At 45.5% G+C, this 15,593-nt stretch overlaps 1 protein-coding gene across 2 annotated transcripts in view; it reads left to right on the top strand.

Moving 5' to 3' along the window:
• The window catches only part of scaper (S-phase cyclin A-associated protein in the ER), a 464,954-nt gene that overhangs the window by 207,142 nt on the left and 242,219 nt on the right, over positions 1–15,593 (top strand). For both annotated transcript variants that reach the window (XM_072492784.1, XM_072492785.1), the window contains one exon: positions 1,990–2,055. In XM_072492784.1, coding sequence (XP_072348885.1) covers positions 1,990–2,055 — 66 coding nt within the window. The remainder of the gene's footprint in view (positions 1–1,989; positions 2,056–15,593) is intronic.

Below are 15,593 nucleotides of genomic sequence, written 5' to 3' on the forward strand. Positions count from 1 at the left end.
ATGGAAAAGGCAGTTTTAAAGTATTTGTCTGCAAAACGTATTGTGTGTGTATCTGCCTTGTATGTTATATATATGTTGGCACGGTCGTTAGCACTGCTACCTCACAGCGCCAGGGACCCGGGTTCGATTCCGACGACGAGTGACTGTCTGTGTGGTGTTTGTACATTTTCCCCATGACTGCGTGGGTTTCCTCTGGGTGCTCTGGTTTCCTCACACAGACCAAAGATGTGCAGGTTAGGATTGGCCACGCTAAATTGCCCCTCATGTCCAAAACGTTAGTTAGGTTACGGGGATAGGCGGGGGAGTGGGCCTGGGTAGGGTGCTCTTTCGGAGGGTTGATGGAGACTCAATGGGCCGAATGGCTTCTTTCAGCGTTGCAGGGATTCTGTGACTGGTTTGTGCACTGCAAAACCTCATATGGCAAAATACTTTAGAGTAAGAAAACTACTGGATTGATAAAATCATGCATCCAGCGATACAAGTGGACATTACAGAAAGAAAATCAAACGGTCAAATTGGACAGCCCTGGTAGTACATTTTTTTAAATACTTGCAGCATTGAAGCTCTGTCAGTAGATGTCACTAGCACCTCAGATACACTGTATCATACCATAGTTACAGAGGGTCAGCACAATTTAAAGGGACAGCACCGTCACTGCATTAACTCCTTTTCCAGTTTGCCAGCTGCAATCCAACACTTCACCTCTGGTAATTGGTTTCGATGCCACTTCTAAGCTTGTGTTTATATAGAGTCTTTAACGTAATGAAATAGCCCAAGCAGCTTCACAGGAGGATTAAAAAGACAAAGTACAGCAACAAGCCACGTAAGTGGATATTAGGTCAGATGACAAAAAACTTAGTCAAAGAGGTAGGTTTTAAGAAGTGTCTTTAAAGATGAAAGCAAGTTAGTGACGCAGTGAGGCGTAGGGAGGGAATTCCAGAGCTTGGGTACCAAATCAGCTGAAGACAGCCATCAATGATTCAAATTGGGTACGTTGCATTGACATATACATGATTAAAAATCAGAACAGGATGAGCTGAGCAATGATGTTCAAAATCAGATGTTTTGTTTGTCACGGAATGCTGTAGAATAAAAATGATATGAATACTTATGCTATGGAATAGAAAAAGTGACAGTCCTAAAACAACTTGTGTCTCTGTGTCTCGTGTAAAAGAGAGTCATTGAGCATGTTTTGTAATGTCCCTTTAGGTATTTTATGAATAAAGTATATTTTTGCAAAAAGAAAACTTCTTCCCAGGACCTGTCAAAGGCCTTTCAGCCATAATACACTGAGGGGCTGGAGATTGTATAGACCCCCTCAGGCTGTATGACTCGCATTGAATGTATGCAATAAATATTACATGTATTGCAATTGTATTCAGTATCTCTGAGCGCAACATGACCTCTTCTTGTCGAAAATGCGACTATCATTGCACTTTCTGTAATGATCATTTAGAAATGTTTTGTAATGTTCTTTTCGATATATGAATAACGTACATTTTTGCACAAACCACATCATTGAGCATTTCACAGGTGAGGGAAAACAGCAAAGGGAACAATTAAGGGTGAGAAGTTTATTTTATTTTTTTAAAATAAATTTAGAGTACCCAAATTTATTTTCCAATTAAGGGGCAATTTAGCGTGGCCAATCCACCTACCCTGAACATCATTGGGGTGTGGGGGTGAGACCCACGCAGACTCGGGGAGAATGCTCAAACTCTACACAGACAGTGACTCTGCCGGGATCGAACCCGGGGCCATGGCGCTGTGCGGCAGCGGTGCTAACCACTGTGCCGCCCAGGGTGAGACGTTTAACCTGAAAGTGCAGTTGAAAATGGATTTTAAGAAGGTTTTGAAGGAAGGGAGAAACATGATCAGGAAAAATGGTTTCTGTGTTGTAAGTATAAATTATATATGCTGGTCATTTTACATCGGTGTAAGAAACAGTCGTTAATATTTTTATGGCTTTCTTCTGTTTACTGTATACAGGGGTAAAGAGTATGAAAGTTCACTGGAAACCAGGGCTCAGATCCCAGACTCGCCCTTCAAAGCCAAGTAAGTGCTTTCTAAGCAGATGAGGCGTACAAATATGTAAGCAACAGTTAAGCAGTGTGCGTATTGACTGCATCATAGCTTTTTCATACATTTGAAAGCAGCTATTGGTCGATGCTAAGGTTATGTGCTGGTCACAAAACAGATAATGCTGGAAATACATCAAGGGTTTATCTCCATCAAAGAGAAAAGAAAGATGAGTATTTTTGTCACAGTAAACAGAACAAAAGAGTGACGGGGTGAAGAACAGGCGAAGGTCACAAGGAAGTCCAATTTAAACATTTAGAATGGCTCGGTTTAACGATGGGGGGGATCCCGGCCTTTTGGCTAAGATCAAGCGTATGATCATGGTGTAATGCCTGTTCTTGTCAGCTTGAATCTGGTATGTCCCTTGTCTGCGGACCATTGATCTGAATTGTTTTTTGGAGCAAGCAAAGTGATGGATTTGCCCAGTCCATTCTGTGCATTGGCTTTGTAACTCTGGGAAAGGAATTGTGGAATTCACTTGAAAGAATTGTAACAAGCAAGGAAAGAAAACATAAAGGTGTAAATTAAAATACAATTGGAAAAACTAAAGGAGCACAATGGATATATACTATATGATTAACATTGGCTGCCAGTTCCTGTGAATTATGTCATTAATGCTAAAGGTTGGTTGAGCTCCATGATACATTTTGGGGTTCTGAAAACCCCTCGCCCATAACACATTTAAATACTGTGATTACGAGAGAAAGTCAAAGGTTGGGAATCCTGCAGTGAATAACTCATCTCCTGTCTCCACAAAGCCTGTCCACCATCTATGAGGCACAAGTCAGGAGTGTGATGGAATACTCCCCACTTACCTGGAGGAGTGCAGCTCCAACAACACTCAGAGAAGTTCAGCAGCATCCAGGACAAAGTTGCCCATTTGATTGGCATGTCATCTACAAACACTCACTCCCTTCACCCACCGAAGCACATGACAGCATTGTGCACCATCTACAAGATGGACTGCAGGAACTAACCAGGCTCCTTACACAGTAACACCAACAACTGCTATCACCTAGATGGACAAGGGCAGTAGATGAATGGGAACACGACTGCCTGGAGGTCCCGCTCCAAGTCACAGACCATCCTGACTTGGAAATATATCGCTATTCCTTCTCTGTCGCTGGGTCGAAGTCCTGAAATTCCCGCCTTAACAGCACAGTGGATGTACCTACACCAAATGCACTGCAACGGTTCAAGAGGGCAGCTCACCACCACCTTCTCGAGGACAATTAGGGCTGGACACTAAATTCTGTCCTAACCAGCGAAAGCTACATCCCATGAATGAATAATAAGAAAATCACAGAGTAGATGCAGATGGGGAAAGACTCCAGTCTACCTTAGCATGTCAATCCAGAAGGAACTCCGATTCAGAGCATCCAGCTGTAGTTATAAATCATTTAAGCTTTTTTGCCTTCACGGGACAACATCGTTTTTTTCTTCTAATTGCTTTCCTTGTTGAGATCAAGAATCATGGGGATGAAGTTTTGTTTTACCACTTATGGCACAGTGCGTGAACACAAACATTTGCACCTGTAGTGTATGTTCAGAAGGATAATAAATGTTCATCTGTTAAGCCCCGTTGTCATAAACAGTGACTCAAAATCTTTAATTCAGGGTAGTTTCGAATGTGCAGATATTTTCTACCTAGAATGATCCTTTTGTAGATATGTTAACCAGAAAAATAATACACTTCATTTTTTTTTTAGGTGGGTGTGGGGAGATTTGTGTGCCTTTTTCATTCTTTTAGATTACCACCACATGCAGCAGATAGTTAATCAGAGATCACAACCCACCCTCGGGGCTTGCAATTCAAATGGAAAAATCAGCCTTCTTAAGTTTCATGGTATCATAATGTAAATGCTTCAAGCACATTCTCATACTGTATGATACGTCTGGATCTCCATTCAGCTTCCTTTCTGGCGCTCTCTCCCGTGGAAATGTAAAAATTTCTACCAGTTATGTGAGACCTGCGTGTGCCAGCCAGCAGAACAGCAAATAATTCACAGTGTCGACATATTGGCTCAGTCCACAGACTTTTGGTAGCACAGTGATGAACATTGTTCCTTCACAGCACCAGAGTCCTAGATTCGATTCCTGCTTGGGTCACTATCTGTGCAGAGTCTCCATGTTCTCCCCATGTCTGTGTGGGTTTCCTCCGGTTTCCTCCCACAAGTCCCGAAAGACGTGCTTGTTAGGTGAATTGGACATTCTGAATACTCCCTCTTTGTACCCGAACAGGCAACAGAATGTTGCGACTAGGGGATTTTCACAGCAACTTCATTGCAGTGTTAATGTAAGCCTACTTGTGACATTAATAAAGATTATTATTATTAAATGGTGCCTATTATGGCCTCCGGATACCCCAAAGCGCTTTTAAAGTGAAGTCACTGTGGTTTCCTACATTACCCTCCCAAACGACTACCCTCTTATTGTCCTGGATTCCACCCTTCACATCGCCAGGGAAAACTGTTTCTCCTTGCATTTCTACCCTGTTGAATCCATAACTTTAAATACCTTGGCTGGGTCACTCATATACCTTCTCAATGCATGGCGGATACAAGACAAGTTTATTCAATCTTTTTCATAATTTAACCACTAAGCCATGGTATCGGGCAGCACGGTGGCACAGTGGGTAGCACTGCTGCAAAACCAGGTCCCAGGTTCGATCCCGGCTCTGGGTCGCTGTCCGTGTGGCGTTTGCACAGTCTCCCCGTGTTTGCGTGGGTTTTGCCCCCACAACCCAAAGATGTGCAGGGTAGGTGGATTAGCCACACTAAATTGCCCCTTAAATTGAATAAAATGAATTGGGTACTCTAAATTTATTTTTAAAATAAATTTTAAAATGCCATGGTATGATGCTAGTCAAAATGTCCTGTAACTTTTAAGAAACCAAAATATATTTCCTTAAGTTTGGTGCTGAAAACTATACAGCGCTCTAGATGGTGTCTGATCAAGGCCCTGTACCCAATGGAGCACTTTCTCACTTTTGAATTTCATGAGGAAAATGCCAATATTCCATTTGCCTTTTTGATTAAATTTATACCAATGATTTGGTACATGGACATCCAAATCCCTTTGCTACTCTACAGTTCCTAGTCTTCCAAAATTAAGATTTGTCTTTTTCAGATCCAGAAAGTACGATCTTACATTTCCATAGAATCCCTACATTTCAGAAGGAGGCCCTTTGGGCCACCGAGTCTGCACCGACCCTCTGAAAGAGCATACCACCTAAGTCCACCCCACTGCCCCACCCCATAACATGGCACATTGATTAAGGCCAGTCCACCTAAGCTGCACACCTTTGGACACGTGGGATATCCCCACATTTAACTCCATTCAGCACAGCACACTATGCTTAGTCTATCTCTATCATTTTGTAACTTTCATCTGCTCATCCAGATGATTCACTGTTCCTCTCCCTCCCCCCCTCAAAACACTTATTGCCAGCTTGCATATAAATTGTATATAAATCTCTCAATTTCTTTCTCAAAGTCAGTGGCGGCCCACCAGCGGGATTTACTGATCCCGCCATTGTCAACGGGATATCCCGGTGACTGCACCCCTCGTCACCGGGAAACCCGTGCGGCAACATGGGACCGGAATATCCTGCTGATTTGAACAGGTGGTAGATCGCGCCCATTAATATATCTGGCAAAAAACTTGAGGCCCCAGTATAGCACCCTGGGTCACATCCCACCAACCAGAGAATGAACCCTTTATCCGACTGTCTATCTCCTATCTCCGCACCCATAAGGTTACCTCTCACTACATCTGCTCATCTTTGATAACAATCCCTTGTGAAATACCTTTCATGCCTTTTGGAAATCCATTGTGTAAAGTAACTGAAGTTTTAGATTTTGATTAAGAATGAATTCAGAACATGCCACCTGCAGAAGAATGAACACAATCCTGAAATTCTATTTGAAAATCCGTGCAGACAACATCTGTAGTCCCCTGCATCCCTATACTCCCGTATCCACCACGTTAATGACCTTTTCTAAAAGGAAATAATAATAACCTTTTATAGTGTCACAAGTAGGCTTACATTAACACTACAATGAAGTTACTGTGAAAAGCCCCTAGCCGCCACACTCTGGCGCCTGTTCGGGTACACAGAGGGAGAATTCAGAATGTCCATTTTGTCTAACAAGCACGTCTTTCAGGACTTGTGGGAGGAAATCGGGGCACCCGGAGGAAACCCACGCAGACACGGGGAGAACGTGCAAACTCCGCACAGAGAGTGACCCAAGCCGGGAATCGGACCTGGGACCCTGGCGCTGTGAAGCAGCAGTGCTAACCACTGTGCTACCATGCCGCTCATAAATTCTGTTTGATTAGGCAGACATGATCTTCCCTTCACAAATCCATGCTCACTCTGATCAACTGACACTTGTCTAGGGGTGCAGTCTTTAATGCTAGATTGTAGCATCTTCCCCACAGTTGATGTTTAAATCCTAGGGTTTGTTAATTCCTCTACAGGCGGGTTACTTCTGAGTTCACTCTAAATCAAAACCTCCAATTTCACGAGTCAGCACGGTGGCGCAGTGGTTAGCACTGCTGTCTCACGGCACTGAGGTCCCAGGTTCGATCCCGGCTCTGGGTCACTGTCCGTGTAGAGTTTGCACATTGTCCCCGTGTTTGCGTGGGTTTCGCCCCCACAACCCAAAGATGTGCAGGTTAGGTGGATTGGCCATGCTAAATTGCCCCTTAATTGGAAAAAATGAATTGGGTACTCTAAATTTATTTTTTAAAACTACAATTTCAGGAGCACCATACATTGTGCTGATTTGGTGTGTCTTTAGACAGAAACTCTGCCCTTGTAAAAATAACCTGAAATGTGCGTGAAAGACAAGGTATCAGGATGACGGGCCACAGTGTGTTTAATCCCTGGTGCATCTGATATTCTTCTTCCTGTTATAGGCATGGCAATAGCTGTCATTTCAATAAAAAGAGTTACATGAAAGCCTGAGGGGAAGCTCATAATTATTATCATTTGCACAAGAGTACAAAGAGTTCTCTTTGCCTCAATGAAAAGTATACTTTCACTAAAAGAGCTATGAAACTCTTGACAGACAATACTGTATTTCAAATATATGGTTATTAAAATATTAATAAATTAAAATGTGAGGGTCTTAATTGTTGCTTACCTTATGCATTAATTGATTATACCCACTGCAACATCAGAGTTGATATCTTGACATTGATTGACCAGAACAGATGAAAAATTGGATCCCTTAAAGTGAACCATCCATGAACCATCCACCAACCTGTAAAAATTGGAACTGTCAGATGCCTCACCCACCATTGGATTTCTCTTGAATGAAATAACATTCCTCCCATCCTCTGGTACTCTTTACATTGTAGACACTGGGTAGTCTGTCAGTAGCTTGGGACCACGTGTATGTATGATAAAGCCTTCTGATGATGAATTCTTTATGCAGTGAGATTACTCGTAGCGAGACATATGGCAGTGTGGGAATTTCCAAACCAGCAACCTCCCTGCATGGAAAACTCCGTACCCAATGACCTAAGCACACCACAGAAAAGCCATGTCAAAACGCTTCGCACAATACATTTTTTGAAGTGCAGTAACTGCCATTATGTGGATAAACAAGGCATCCAATTTATATGCAAGGTCCCTCAAACTGCAATGGGATGAACAACCACTTTGACGATGTTGGAGAGAGGAATGTTTGTAAGAGATTAGAAGAGCTCCAAGGGATCCTTGACATCTACTAGATTGATCAAAATGGGGAGATGGGGCCTCGGTTTAATATCTCAGTTGAAGGAATTGGAGTTTGAAATAAATATGCCAACAACTGAGCCAGGCTGACATGAACCCACTAAATGCCACAAGGGCGATAGGATTTGACAGCATGGCACCGTTAATATTTGATTGGGACACTCAAAACGATAATAAAGAGTAAAGTAAATTTTAGTGAAAATTCTCTCCATTTTGAGAAATTGATTCCTCATTCATAGCTTATTGTGCCCCCTCTCCCCCACCCTCCACCTTACTGTACACACTTACCATCTCGCTGATTACATAGAACATAAAGTGCAGAAGAAGGCCATTCGGCCCATCGAGTCTGCACCAACCCACTTAAGCCCTCACTTCCACCCTATCCCTGTAACCCAATAACCCCTCCTAACCTTTTTGGACACTAAGGGCAATTTATCATGGGCAATCCACTAACCTGCACGTCTTTGGATGTGGGAGGAAACCGGAGCACCCGGAGGAAACCCATGCAGACACGGGGATAACGTGCAGACTCTGCACAGACAGTGACCCAGCAGGGAATCAAACCTGGGACCCTGGCACTGTGAAGCCACAGTGCTATCCACTTGTGCTACCATGCTGCCTCCAATCTCAGATTCTCAAAGCTGCCTGTCTTTAAACCTATCTCCTTTACGGCAGCTGGTGCCATAACAAGGGGGGGCACCCTTCCTCTCTTCCAACTCTCCTGCATGCGACAGAAGTCCTCGAGAACCTGCTACACTTCACTCTTCTCACCCAGCCTCAGTCAGAAGGTCGGGCGAGAAATGTGCGGTTGGATTTTAGTTGAAGTATTCAGGAGCGGAGTGACAATCTGGTCGCCTGGTGTGCCCTTCATGCAGTGTAATCCCACCTGTAACACAATTGTGGACATTGTGGGGATGAATGTGCACTGGGGAAACAATGTTAAGTGGTTTGGCAGTTTCAAGTTCAGCTCGAAACCAAAATACGTTTGGCAGTTGAAGACCTCATTGCGAACTGTCGTAAGCATCAAGATAACATGATTACCCAGAAGTTATCAAGCTAGGCTGAACATTTTTGGTGTGCAGAGAACATGTACAAACTAAAGAATGAAAACATTTACAAACTTACCTTATAATAAAAGCAAGATGCTGCGGATGCTGGAAACCTGAAATAAAAACAGAAAATGCTGAAAAACCTCAGGTCCAGCAGCATCTGTGGAAAGAGAAACCACCGCCAACGCCTCGAGTCCGTAGGACTCATTAGATTGCGCTGTACGAAGGACTCGCTCGGATGAAGACCCATAGGGACTCGAGGCTTTGACTCTGTTTCTCTCTCTCATGGACGCTGCAGGACCTGATGGATTTTTTCCAGCATTTTCTGTTATTACAAACTTACCCCTCTGTATTGCTTCCCGCTGGTAAGGTTGACATTAAGATCGCAAAGCTAGATGAGTGAATTTTTGGGTGGGGGGGGGGGGGGGGCGGGGGGAGGAATGTTGATAATGTTGGTGGACATAAAGATAGTGATTCAGAAGTTGAGTTTAAATCTCATCATTGCAAAATTCAATAAGTATGGTAAGTTATGAACTATCTGATAATTTAGGTAAAGAAAATGAGCATGAAAGTGGCGGTATTGTCATCTCAAATCCAATGGTTATAATAATAATAATCGCTTATTGTCACAAGTCGGCTTCAATGAAGTTACTGTGAAAAGCACTAGTCGCCGCATTCCGGCGCCTGTTCGGGGAGGCGGGTACGGGAATTGAACCCGCGCTGGTCGCATTGTTCTGTATTACAAGCCAGCTTTTAGCCGACTGTGCTAAACCAGCCCCATATTGGTTAATTGAAGACGTTCAGACAGATAATTTTACCATCGCTACCTGGTTGGCGTTGGCCCAACACATAAATCCAATCCCATGTTTATACAATATACTTTTAGCCCCCTCGGAAGTAGCCCAGCACACCACTCGATTGTCCTAGAGACGATTGCTCCTAGGAAGACCCATTATTGTTTTCTTAGGGCCGTTCAGGATGGTTGATGGCTTTGCAAGTCCCAAGAACAAATAACGATGATCTCTCTTTATATTTATCCATATTTCTCTATCTCTATTTTGATACTGTAGCCACCTGGGTTGGCCACGTCCCGACTTAAAATGGAGAACCGCAAAGGCTGAAGGGAAATTTAGCCAACACAGGCAAAGACTAGCAAGTGCAGAAATCATGTATATTGAAACCTGCAAAACAACCAGACAGCACTGAAACCAGCAGTCATCTGCATAGTAATGCAGCAGCCATCTGCATAGTAATGAGCGATTCCAAGGCACAATGGCAACAGTTAAGGTAAATAAAGCCAAGCCAGACTCCTCGGCGCCAGCAGAAGCCAAGACAAAGGAAGGCCAACGGACATTTAGGGACCGCCCAACGATCGGGGAACAACTCCGGTATTGGAAAAATCGATCCAAGTGATCGGAACGCAGTCCAATCACTTGGAACCAGGTACAGGGTCCGCCCCGAAGGGCGGGAAGCCCCTGGGGACTAAAAGGTAAAGCCCCCAAGTTCAAATCGTTCTTTGGCAGGGTCATTCAGCAACTTGAATCAACCCGTGAGAGTGACCTGTCTCAGCTGCCGCCAACCAAGTAAGTCTCAAGTCAACGCTCGCTATGAGATAGGCGTTCCTAGCTACCAGTCCATACCAGCTTTTGAATCCTGCAGACTCAGGACTTGACGAAAGGCCATTTGTTCCCCTGGCCTGGTGGGCCAGTCCGAAGCTAAGTATAGGCCTTTTAGTGATAGGAATAGTCTAGAAAGTAGAGTTTATGCATGAGTAGTGATTTACTGTGTATAATAAATGTGCTTTGATTTGAATCTTACTAATTGGTGTGTTGAGTTATTGATCATTACTTGAACTTGAACCTCGTGGCGGTATCATAAAGATACCTGGCGACTCTAGAGCAAAGGTTAAACAAAGAGCAAATTACGATTTAAGAGCCAACCAAAAGTTAGCAAAATATTACTGGCGACATCCTGACGGGACCCGATCTAGAAGTGGCTGAACTACTCCGGGAGAACCCAAAATTTGAATTAGAAATCCAATTGGGAACAGAAAAACCACAAATGTTCAAGCAGTTCTGATCAATCCTCATAATTCAGAAGTGTGTTAATGCATGCGTAACTAACAGGGCTATAAGGTAAACTGATAGATTTTTGTTGCGAAAAACTGTCGGGAGTTTGTATTACGGAAAATAGCGAAAGCCGTACCTGTAATTACAGCACCGCCTTAATACCCCTCGTTCCAAATTTTAAGAGAAGTATTCAGAGAGGAAAGATGGCAATGCAACGCCTCATGAATCCCGAAGAATTCGTGTTCGCAGCGACCAGCAGTAGAGTAGGTCAGTGTCCCGTTTGGGAAGAGGAGATCCGGAAATATCTCAAAGGGAAGGGATGGCCCCTTTGGAGTGAATTCTGTGACAATGAGGAAACAGGACCCAGGAGTATAGGACATACTTGGTGCGAGAACCTGTCAGAGATTCATAAGAAAAGCTTGGGAAAACCTCGCAAGCCGATGGCAATCGTATCCTGTTAGGCACAATTGCGAGGCACAGAGGAGGTCATTCGGACGCTCCGTAAAGAGATAGAGGAGTACATCGAATGAGCAAGGTTGATGTGAGCAAGATAGAGAAAGAGAACCTAGAATTAAGAAGGAAGTTAGCAGCAAAGGACGGAGAGGTGGATGATGCCAAGGGGGCACACCAGTCTTGTCTGGCGCACCTAAGCAGCTTCCAGACACAGTACGAAAAGGCCTATCAGGACACGAAACGTGCAGTCCTGGTAAGAGAGGAAACCGAGAAACCGGTAGAGGCATTGCAAAGGCAGTGTAGCGACCTGAAAGCAGCATTAAGAGCACTCCATACTACCACCACGGAGCACAGACAAAGCTCACTAGATCACGTAAAGTGCCGGAAGCAGATTGCAGAACTGCAGTCTTTACTTTCAGTTCAGAATGGATTCCAGAGCACCTTTGGATCCCAGTTAGATGCAGAAGACGGCCCGGATTGGGAAGAATTAAATGAGACCGCGCATAGACATGTTCAGGGAACATGTGCGCAAGGAAAGCCCCAGAAGAGAAAAGTGTCCCAACCCCCTACAGAGCAGATAGTTCAGGCACCAATGAATCCAGTAACCACCCACGGCACAGTCATATCGGACGGAGATACGGAATTCCTGTGTACCACCCCCTTAACCGTGACCCAATTACGGGACACGTGCGAGAAAATCACACCGTTCCTCCCCACCTCAGACCCCCACCACTTCTTTGCAGCAGGCGACCATGTACGGCCTGGACGAGCGTGAGCACGTGAAGCTCACAGTATTGAGTTTAGACCCTTCAGTCGTAGCAGCCCTTCCCGACCCACAGAATGTAGGAGGAGGCACCCTTGCAGAGATGCACGCTACGATCCTAGATGCGATCGGCTACAACAGATGTGACCCCGTAGAAGGCCTGAATAAGGGCAGGCAGAGAAAGACTGAACACCCCACAGATTTTGCTGGATGCCTTTGGATCCATTTCACAGCAGTTTTTGGAAATTTAGAATGCACCCATTTGTCCCAAGACGGTATGGCCAAATGGACCCGCACCCTTATCTCCCATGCCACAGAGGCAGGGCAAAAAGCCTGTACAAATTATGACCCCCTCAGAGGAAGCCCACAATGAGAAATGGGTTTTAAAAAGATTGTCCTGCGCCTGGGAGCAGTCTGTACAAAACAAACCCGCTGTTAGGAAATCCGAGGAACAGCAGGCAGAAGCAGACATCCAAGCGGTGAAAACGCACCAGAACCCCGCATGGGTGAACGAAGGCAGGAACAGCCCCCCACAAAAGCCACAGGAGTGTTACAACTGTGGACAGTTAGGACACTTTGCACGAGAATGCAATGCCCCACGAAAGCCACAGAGAGCCCAGCAGGCAGGCACTCTGAATAAGAATAGGACAGAGCCCATACATAGTGTGAGCACCCGTTCAGACTAGACGGACCTGAACGGAACGGACTGACAGTGTTCGGGCTCCCCCAGTTGGGTCTGCGACACCCTTTGGGATAGGTCCGGCTGACCAGTAGTTGCAGCAAAGATACGGGGACAGCCCATCGAATTTCTCTTGGACACAAGACGGTCCCGCACCACAATCAATTCCTCCACCATATTCCAGAAAGACACGTGGCCCACTACAGCCACAATCACCCTCAGCGGCTTCACAGGCCACTCACAGCAGGGACACATCACAGCCCCTGTACCCATTCAGATTGACAATATAACGACAAAGCATCCCATAGTTTTAGTCGATCTACCCCACACAGCAGAACACATTTTGGGAATTGATTTTATGAATTCCCACAACCTGTCCTTTGATCCAGTCAACCAATGTGTTTGCAGAATGGCAAAATTCACAAGAGCCCCCGCAACGCTTACAATAGGAGAATATGCAAACAAGATTAGCGCAGTCGGCGAATTCTGGTTTGACCCGACCACGATTAGCACAGGCAAGCAGGTTAGGGCAGTTCTGCAGAAGCACAGGACAGCATTCGCGACCCACAAACACGACTGTGGCCGGATGACTGGTTCCGTTCAAATCACAGGACCTGTCCCTAGACCCCAAAAGCAATACGGATTTCCCCAAGAGGCAGAGGGAGAAATCGCAAAAGTTATCGACAGCTTATTAGAGCAGGGCGTACTCAGATCAGTAGCCTCCACTAATAATGCCCCGATTTGGCCAGTGAGAAAGCCCGATGGATCATGGCGACTGACCATCGATTACTGGGAACTCAACAAAGTCACCCCCGCAGCAGCCCCCACGGTAGCCACAAGTCCCGAGACCATGCTCAAACAGGGACTCAACTCACAATACTTTACGGTTTTGGACATCAGTAATGGATTCTGGTCCATTCCATTGGTAAAAGCGTGCCAATACAAATTTGCCTTCACTTTTCAAAACGCAGCAGTACATGTGGACATGCCTTCCACAAGGATTCCACAACTCCCCCTCCATTTTCCACCGACAGCTGGCAAATGGATTATTGAAATTTTCTCGCCCCGAATGTCTGGTCCAGTATGTGGACGACCTATTACTGCAGACAGACACCAAGGCAGAGCACATCGAGCTTCTGGCCGAACTCCTGGATCTCCTACAGAAAATTGGTTGCAAAGTAAACCCCAAAAAGGCCCAGATTTTGGAAAACTAAGTGATATATTTGGGTACGATTATCACGCACGGTAAACGCAAGATTGAGAACAAAAGAATTGACTCGATTGCCAAATTGCCCCTTCCCCAGAATGTTTCAGCCCTCCGGTCGTTTTTAGGACTGGTTGGCTACTGCCGAAACCATATTGACGGTTTCGCCAGCAAGGCAGCACCCCTCTCGGAACTCCTAAAGAAAGGAGCCCCTTGGGAATGGCTTCCGCAGCATACGGATGCTGTGGATGCTTTGAAAAGAGCCCTCATTGCAGCCCCCGCACTACAAGTTCCAGACCCGCTTTCCCCCTACGCTATAGAGATAGCTAGCACCGACTTCACCCTTTCGGCCGTGCTCCTCCAGGAACGGCACGAACAGTTAAGGCCCGTGGCTTACGCCTCCAGAGTCTTAGATGCTGTGGAGCAGGGATTTTCAGCCTGTGAAAGGCACCTGCTCGCAGTTTTTTGGGCAGTACAATATTTTTCGTACATAACCGGACTGAACCCCACCACAACCCTGATGGAACACACCCAACATTTACTGGACGGACGACTTAAGGACGGTACAGTCAGTCAAATAAGAGCAGCCAGATTGACCCTTCTTTTGCAGGGACGGGACATCACTGTTAAAAGGACCAAGACCCACACTTTCTTAGCCGATAACCTTCAGTACCCAGGCACCCATCATGAATGTGAAATCATCTCACCACACCACAACACAGGCCCCTTTATTGCGAAACCCCCCCCAGAAAGATAGGTAGTTCACCCCAGAGCCCCCAGCACACAGACACGTGCGCATCTTTAAGGATTTATATGGATGGTTCTTCCACGGTATTAGAAGGGAAGCGCATTACAGGATGCGGCATATATGTTGAGGACGCGCCCTAGAAGAGAGCTTAAAGCTACCAGGCCACCTAGGCGCGCAGGCGGCAGAACTAGCAGCCGTGGCGTACATTGTGGATCACCCAGACTCCTTCCCCAGCCCAGCAGACATATACTCGGACAGCCTGTATGTCTGCAATAGCCTTACAGAATTCCTACCCCTGTGGAAAGCAAGAGGATTTGTTTCCGCAGACGGAAAACCCCTCCCTTCAGCTCCATTGCTCCGCCACATTTTAGAAAAAGCACAGAACAGGACATTCGGAATCGTTAAAGTTCGCAGTCACCACCGTTCCCACCTGGAAATGTAAAAGCCGACGCACTGGCCAAAGCAGGTTCCAGGCATGGATATTTTTGGACATCCCCTGAAAGCGCACCAGTGAATGCAGTTCAGGTCTCGCAGACTAATATCGAGGATTTAGTGCAGGCCCAGAAGCAGGATAGCAATCTCAGGGAGATTTTAAAAGGACAATTTACAGCACCCTATGATAGATTTAAAAATGCACTGACCACACATGACGGTGTGGTGTTAAAAGACACCCTCTATGTGGTTCCTGAACAGGACAGGAATCAACTTATTTGTTTATTCCATGACAGTCATGGACATCAGGGAATTGATCCCACTACAGCCCACCTCAGGCAGCTCTGTTGGTGGCCAAGTTTAAAAAAAGA

Source organism: Scyliorhinus torazame, chromosome 30 (assembly GCF_047496885.1).
Source record: "Scyliorhinus torazame isolate Kashiwa2021f chromosome 30, sScyTor2.1, whole genome shotgun sequence".
Taxonomy (NCBI): domain Eukaryota; kingdom Metazoa; phylum Chordata; class Chondrichthyes; order Carcharhiniformes; family Scyliorhinidae; genus Scyliorhinus; species Scyliorhinus torazame.